This window comes from Solanum stenotomum, chromosome 9, assembly GCF_019186545.1.
Source record: "Solanum stenotomum isolate F172 chromosome 9, ASM1918654v1, whole genome shotgun sequence".
NCBI classification, from domain to species: Eukaryota; Viridiplantae; Streptophyta; class Magnoliopsida; order Solanales; family Solanaceae; genus Solanum; species Solanum stenotomum.
The window spans coordinates 18,882,572-18,890,608 of NC_064290.1; the positions used below are offsets into that span (position 1 = coordinate 18,882,572).

General features: G+C 27.5%; 1 protein-coding gene across 1 annotated transcript; it reads left to right on the forward strand.

The window, feature by feature from the left end:
- The first annotated feature begins 5,263 nt into the window (after positions 1–5,263).
- LOC125877333 (uncharacterized) lies at positions 5,264–7,801 on the forward strand. Its single transcript, XM_049558661.1, has 5 exons — positions 5,264–5,287; positions 6,098–6,630; positions 6,723–7,063; positions 7,328–7,537; positions 7,611–7,801. The coding sequence occupies exons 1-5, from the start codon at positions 5,264–5,266 to the stop codon at positions 7,799–7,801; spliced, it is 1,299 nt and encodes a 432-aa protein (XP_049414618.1).
- Positions 7,802–8,037: the final 236 nt, after the last annotated feature.

The following is an 8,037-nucleotide window of genomic DNA, read 5'->3' on the forward strand; positions in this document are numbered from 1 at the left end:
GAGATAAGATCATATACCAATATATCTTATTAGGCTTATGATTAATAAAATATGAGATGCATTTGGCATTATTTTTTATTTTCATTTTGAAGATCTTTGACACTAGATCTTTAAGGAAACAAATGAATTGATGTTTAAATTGCATAAAAAATTAAATGACTAAGTAGTGGTTGACTTGAATAAGAATTAGTGTAGCATGATCTATTTATACATGATTTTACTTGGTTAGATTAGCTATGAATTGCGATGGGAATGAAAACTTATTAAGGAAATTGACATGACTATTTTATCAGAATGTTCAATTTTATAAGAAGGAAAAAATCCAACTTATAAGCTCAAAATAAAAAAATAAAAAAAAAAACCAAATAAATTAATCCAAAGCCTGACTTATTTTATTTTTTAATTGGATATAGACTTGAGTTTCTTGAATTTGAAAATTAAAAATCCAAACTGAAATTTTCATATGCAATCCAAATAGCCCAAATAGCGCACCTTTATAATAGTGACTAGTTCTGAATACGTGTGTTGCATGTCTGTTCCATGTAAATATTGTAGATTAATTTTTTTAAAAAATATTGACCAATATATTGTTGTTAGTAAATGATAAATGTAATTTTCAATTGAATAAAATTAATTTTGACATGCACCCAATCAAACCATTGCTTATACGTAATTGTCTTTTATCTGAAAGTATTTTATCAAATGTGTCATTACTATAAATTTATTGCACAAATAGAAAAAATAATACTCCCTTTCAACTCTTGTTGAAGTAGAGCTGTGATACAACATATTTCTTTGTTTACCAAATTTATAATTTAACAAAGACAACCATCATAGTTTTACGGTTTCAAGTATATATGCTTAAAAGGTTTGTATTTGACTTAAATTAAGAGGAAAGATAAAATAGAAGGAATTATTTTTATTTTTGCAAAATTGTTTAAGCACACATTAGCGAAACAACTAATAGAAATTAAAAGTTTGATTGGACTGACTTTTGACTTCTGACTTTTGATCTTTGACGTTATACTTTATGAGTTAGAAATCTTAACTTATGACGTTTGACTTATTTTTATCATTTTGTTGTAAAATTAAGTGCTTATAAATATTTTTTTTTTATCCAAACACTAAAAATAGTTAAAATATTTAAAATAAGTCAATTCAAACCAACTCTAAGTTGCAGGAGGCAGTTTATATTCCTGCTCATCAAGATTGAATATTTCTAACAACTTATTTCATATTTGGCCAAAAAAAAAAAAAAAGGGATTGAAGATAGGGTCACTCAGAAGCTATGAAATAAGCCTCACGAGAAACTTCTTAACATCACTAATCTGATCATTAAAACAACCACATTAATAATGCGCAAAAAAAGAAACACATGCATTTGTCGATGATAGACAAATCTATCTATATATATTAGGAGAAGTGAAAATGATATGTGTTAGCGCCATAATTATTCTTACAATATCATTTTAAAAAATAACTTAATTAAATATTTTTAATGGATGAAATTTTATTTAAAAATGACACATGTCAACAATTAGTTAATTTTTAATTTTTAAATTATATTAAATTTTGTTTTAAATTTTAATACTTTTATATATTTAATCTGTGTCATCACCATGGATATCAATTATTACAATTTAATCTTAAATAAGAATTTTATCAAAAAGAAAAAACTAAAATCACAATTCTACACAACCTAAACAAATTGTAATCAAATGCGGAAAAAAAACAGTTACATATCTGTCAAATTTATGTGAACGACTTAAGTCATATGCAACCTTTTAAAGTTATCCGCATATTTTACTTGAACACTTTATTTTAGGTTTGTTCCAATTGAGCACCTTTATTAGTAAAAAAAAAATATCCATCAAATATTTTTTTACAATAAACAAAAATCAAAGATTGTGTGTCATACACTCACTGACGTGACATAATAACTAATGGAAAAATGACACGTGGCATAAGAAATACTCTAAAAGCTATATTTTCAGCCCCAAAAAAAGAGAAAACCTTTCTTCCGCTTCTCTTCTTTGCAGAGGCCTAGAACACCCCACCCACCGGCCAGCCTCGACGTCCATTCTTTCCCTTTTTTTTCTACCAGAACAGACACAATTATTGTCGGTTAAAATCACGTGCACTCCGATAATCATCCTCGCCCCACCTTTTGAATTCTTTAACGATTTCAAAGAAAATAATTTCAAATTAGTATTAGTTTTGTTGAGAAAAATGGAGTTTCACCGAAATTATTTTAACTCAATTTGATTTTTATTTTTGATGAAATTCTCTTCCACAACTCAAATGAAAATCTTTATCAATAAATTCTTTTGATTTTTTTGTGTTTGACTGATTATTTATTTAATTGATGTTTTTCCGATGAAGATAACAACGATGATATTGATGATGGCTGAATGATGCTTGAAAGAAGGAATGATGGATTATTTGAGAAAGGGGTGTGTCGGAAAAGAATGGCGGACGAGGGTTCTAGGTAATACTTAGGGTTGTTCATGGTTATGGTTAAAAAACCAAATCGAACCGTAATCCGAACCAAACCGATTATAAAAACCAATATTTGGTTGGATTTGGTTTTAAATTTTGAAAACCGATATTATTTGGTTTGATTTTACTAAAAAAAAATGCAAAAATAACCAAACTGAACCGATAAATTAGATATATAAATTTTATAATTATTTATATATTATTCAGAAATAATTAAAATATAAATATTTTGTTAAATTTCAATTAACTTAAGTCTTTAACTTTACAAAACACTTTAGCCCAACTATAATAATCCTAAGTCCAAGTCCATCAAAATTAATTTTAGTCTTTACCTACCCTACTTCACATAAAATAGTCACATTTTCTCTTAATTAAAACACTTTGTTCGTGTAATGATAACTCTAGTATTGCTCAATTGAACCGACAATAGTTTTTTTGTGAATTGTTCATGTGCTAGGTGTTGTGTCTATCGATGTAAGTCCTCAAAAAAAATTACTATTACTTTCAAACCGAATAAATCAGAAAACTGAACCAAACAGGCAATAACCAAAACGACAGTTATTTTTTTCGTTTGATTTGGTTTGGTTTTAGAAATTTAAAAAACCGACTAGATTGGTTTGCTTTTGATTTTAATCAATAACCGATCCAAACCAAACCACGAACACCCCTATTAATACTATTGAATTGAGAAGTCCCATTGGGAAAGATGAATTGGGAAGAACTGCCAACAATTTTTTCTTTAAAAAAATTATGTTCATGTTATGATTTTTCTTATGTTGACATGTTTATTTTTTATTGGTCCATAAAAAGTTTTTTTTGACGTCACGTGCCACTTAAATGTGTATTACACTTATAATGTCATGTCATCCAAAAGTATTAAATAGGTACATGTATTAAAGGGTAGAGGTGTTTAATAGGTACAATTCCTAGTTGATGTATCTAGGTAAATTATGCGAACAACTTTAAGGGGCCGCAGATGACTTAGGCCTTATGTGAACCATGCATATTGATTATTACAATTTAAATTTAAATAATATTTTTTTCAATTTTTTTTTTTAAAACATTAAATACTATGTATTTGTGTTTTGCCATCCAAAAAACATGTGCCATCACTAAAAATGTTCTAAAAAAGTAGTCAAGTCAAGTGGTAGTCTATAATGAGACACCTGGCATGTTAGAATAACATTTCAAACTAAAAGTTACTGAATAGTTAGTTTAGGAATAAATTTCAATTTGAAAAAAAAAAAATGTCAATTGAAAACTTCCTCTCATTTATTTACATCATAAAAATGTTAGTGCATTTTAAAGGAAACCGCTCTTCTTCTCATCATACAACACACAAATTTCTTCAATTAATTATTGAAAGATGGTTTTTCTTATCCGGAAACTCCTTTATAAAAATGGGTTTTCCACAAACATTCAAATATGATAATATTTGACATGAATTTATTATTTCAAAGACCCAATTTATGAAGTATATTTTGTGTTATTGACTATTTTTATCCATGTAGTTGGTATATATACCGGGAAAAAAAGGAAAAGTCTTGCGGTATAGTTACTTTTTTAAGCATCAAAATCTCTTATCAGTAATTATTGCAAACATATAGTTTTTGTTGATTCTTTTTCCTTTCTTTTTTTTTAAAAATAATTTTTAATGAGCTTAAGTTTCTTTTTCTGGCAGGGTGATTGGTGTGTGAATTCGCTGAATTTGAATTTTTATGCTTATTTTTTATTTTGATATATTGTTAAAGTTATTATCCACACATATTTAATGTGTATCATTTATTTAATTTATAATATTATTTAATGATAAGTTTAATTTTGAAATTGTCAAAAAATCAATATTTATGATTATATTTATTAACTAACCGCGCTATGCGCGAACACGTATACTAGTTAAGAACATAAAAAAGACTCAAGTCAAAGTTGTTGTAAACAGAATATATACTTAGTATATCAAATAATATACATACTTGTGGAAAATGTATTTGAGGCACTAAGAAAACAAAGAATAATGGGACAAAGACACCTAATTGTAGACCTAGTAGGGTAGAGAATGTTAAAAAGTAATGGCGAAAAGTTAATGAACAAAAGATGAAAGATAAAAATAATTAAAGAATTTATAATGTTATAACTAAAGACTATAAGTAGGGGAAGAATATAACTATATAAGAAGTTATGAATAACTTTGCAAAGAAATTTAAAATGTCATAATAAAAAATTAAGAATATATAAGGGAAAAGAACCCAAATATAGGAAGGGAAAAAACAAGTGAAAATTTCTAATATGACATATATTATACTAATATTTTTGAGTTATAGTAGTAGATTTAGATTTTCAAGTTATAACATTAAAAATTTCAGGTTGTAACATATTATTAAAAAAAAAGTTATTTTTAATAATTAAAAACATTTGATTTGAAAAGAATAAAAAGATAAAAAGAAATTAAAATAAAACGTTTCTGAAGGAAAAAATGAAAAAAACGGAAATAGGGATGACTTTTAAATTTGAATTAAATTAAGATAATTATTAATTAGCATGAATAAAGGAATTTCAAACTAATTAAGAATATTCAGTTTCCTTAATTCACTCCAATTTGTTAAAATTAATTTAAAAATCAGATTTTATCCATTTTTCTTTTATGTTTCTCTCTCTTCAATTCGTTTTTCTTCCAGAAATTGTCACTGGTGACAAATTGATTTTTTTTTGTTGAAAAAACGTGTATTTTTTGTGATGGACAAATACGTATCAATATTAATTAAACATGGCGGAAGATGGATTGCTTCAGGTGAGTATTTTTAATTGTTTACTATTTTTATTTGGATTTCAATGAAATAGAAAAAAAAAATGAAACTGTAAATCGCCACTATATTGAATATGATATTTTTTTTTGTATAAACAATACGTTTTGTTCATAATACTTATTAGTTGATGTGAAATTGTAATATTAGTGATTTTCTTGGTAAGTTTCTGTTTTTTGGTAGTGGTTTAGTGACATCATATTATTGATAAATGGTTTTTTTCTTGGTAAGTTTCTGTAATATTATTTGATTACTGGTTTTTTTCGTGAAAAAATAAATTAGAATGTATAGTTTTGAATGAATTTGTTATTGTAATTATAATTAATTTGGTACGAAAGTGTATTCAGTAATGTGAAAAAAAGGTTATTTAGAATTTTGAAGAATTATATGACAGTTGTTTTTAAGTTAATATGAAAGTGTGTTAAATAGTTAGTAAAAAAAGTTATTTTGAAGTTTGAATAAGTGTATTAAAAATGTTTTAAGTTGGTATGAAATGTGAAATGTTATTATTTATATAAGTTTTGTCAATTATGTATAAATTTGTGCGAAAGGAATGAACTATTTGGTATGAGAAATGTATAAATTTGGTGTAAATGATGATTGAATGTATGAATTTTGTATTAAGTAGGTATGAAATCTATTTTATTTTTTTAAATGAAATATGTTTGTAGTTTACTATCTGAATGATTCTTGTATGAAAAAATAATGACAAGTGTGTATAATTTTATTTTTTTTGTATTATGTAAGACTAATTGTTAGTTTTTTTTAATGAAACAGGGAAATATGTTGATTTTCAGATGGAGGGGATTATATATGAGTATTCTAGTCTTTATAGTGGTATAGTAAGTGCGATAACATCGCAGCTAATGATAGATGCTAATATTCACAATATAGAGATAAAATATATAGTTAGTGATAGATGTCCCCCTGTTAGTATCCACAATGATGTAGGTGTGCGGGTTTTTTTAGATCAAAAGAAAGCTAATGTAGATTTCTTTACGAAATATCCATTGTGCATAACTTTGAAGAATATAGCAATAGATAATCAGGATTCTGTAGTTGTTGTGGATAGGAGACATTCTGATGTTAGTAGAACACTAACTAACTTTGATTTATACTCCAGCAATTCCATCCGCTTGATAGGAGTGAATTTAGATGGAGTTGTCGATGAAAATACTGATGAAGGAAATGGAGTAATCAGTGACCTTTCTAATTTATTTATAGCTGAAAATCAGATTTACAATGATAAAGAAACACTTATGGAGGTTATGCGACATTATGGAGTTGTGGAAAAATTCAGATTTCTTGTGACTCGTTCTAGTTCATCTTGGTAAGGATTTTATTTATTGTTTGAATGTGTATTTATTTTGTAATGTATTTGGTATATTAGTTTTTGATGGATTTTTTTTGTTTTTTAAACAGTTATTACCTGAAGTGTCCTGCTGATAATTGTTCCTGGATGATGAACTCATCATATTTGAATCAATCAAAGCTATTTAAAATTAGAAAGTACTGTGCAGAACACACTTGTTCCGTTAGAGATAGAGTGTATGCAAGGCGTCAGGGAATAAATGACGTTGTAGCTGTTTTAATAATGGATAAATTTATTGATCCATCGACTATATACACTCCAAAAGATATAGCGGAAGACGTTTTGAAAGTGCATGATGTTGCGCTAACATACATGCAGGCCTGGAGAGCTAAAGAAAAGGCGATAAAATTGGTGCGTGGAGATCCAGCCGAATCATATGCCAAACTTTCAGGTTTTTTTAGAACTAAATTTTGTATTTTATATTACTGACTGAATTGGTGTGAATTTTAACAATGCAACAATCTGGCATGCAGTTTGTTTACATATTAGATTCCCAATATCCATTTGGTTTCCTTTCTGTATCCAATTAATATCCATTTTGTATATAATTTGAATATAATTGGTGTCCATGTTTTATCCAGCTAGTATATTTGTTGTGTTGTAATGTTCAGCTATCTAATTATAAAATTAATTGTAAAAATTGAAAAAATTCCAGGTTATCTATACATATTGGAGCAGACATATCCTGGTTCGATTTTAAAATTAGAAAGGACGGAATGTGATAAATTCTTATATGCATTTGTTGCATTAGAAGCATGTATTAGAGGTTGGGAGTATTGTAGGCCAATTGTAATTGTTGATGGGGCAGCTTTGAGAGGCTCATATGGTGGTACAATGTTGACTGCAAGCACTATGGATCCAGGAGGTATTTTTTTAATCTTTTACATTTATAATCAGCAATAAATTTGTATGATATTTTATTTTAATTAATGCATCAGGTCACATACTTCCACTTGCTTATGCCATAGTGGATTCTAAGAATGATGCATCATGGACCTGGTTCTTTGAACAGTTTAGGGAAGCATATGGAGAAAGGGAAAACATGTGTTTTATGTCAGATAGAAACGAGAGCATATGGAAAGGGACTGCCAGAGTATATCCTGGATTGGAACATTTTGCTTGCATATGACACTTGTGCTGTAATGTTTTGAAGAACTTCCATAGGAATACTGAAGATTTGAAGAAGCTATTTTTTACAATGGCAAAGGCTTATACAATACAACAATTTGAGGCGATTATGCAAAGAATAGACCAGATAGATCCAAGAATAAGAGATTATTTATATGATATCGGGTATAGCAAGTGGTCAAGGGCGTATTCAAAATGTAAGCGAACATGAACCATGACTCCAAACATAGCCGAATC

Coding starts and splice junctions, on each gene's coding strand:
- LOC125877333 (XM_049558661.1), top strand. CDS start 5,264: ATGGCGGAAGATGGATTGCTTCAG. Junction 5,288..6,097: donor CGGAAGATGGATTGCTTCAG/GTGAGTATTTTT, acceptor GTTGATTTTCAG/ATGGAGGGGATTATATATGA. Junction 6,631..6,722: donor ACTCGTTCTAGTTCATCTTG/GTAAGGATTTTA, acceptor TTTTTTAAACAG/TTATTACCTGAAGTGTCCTG.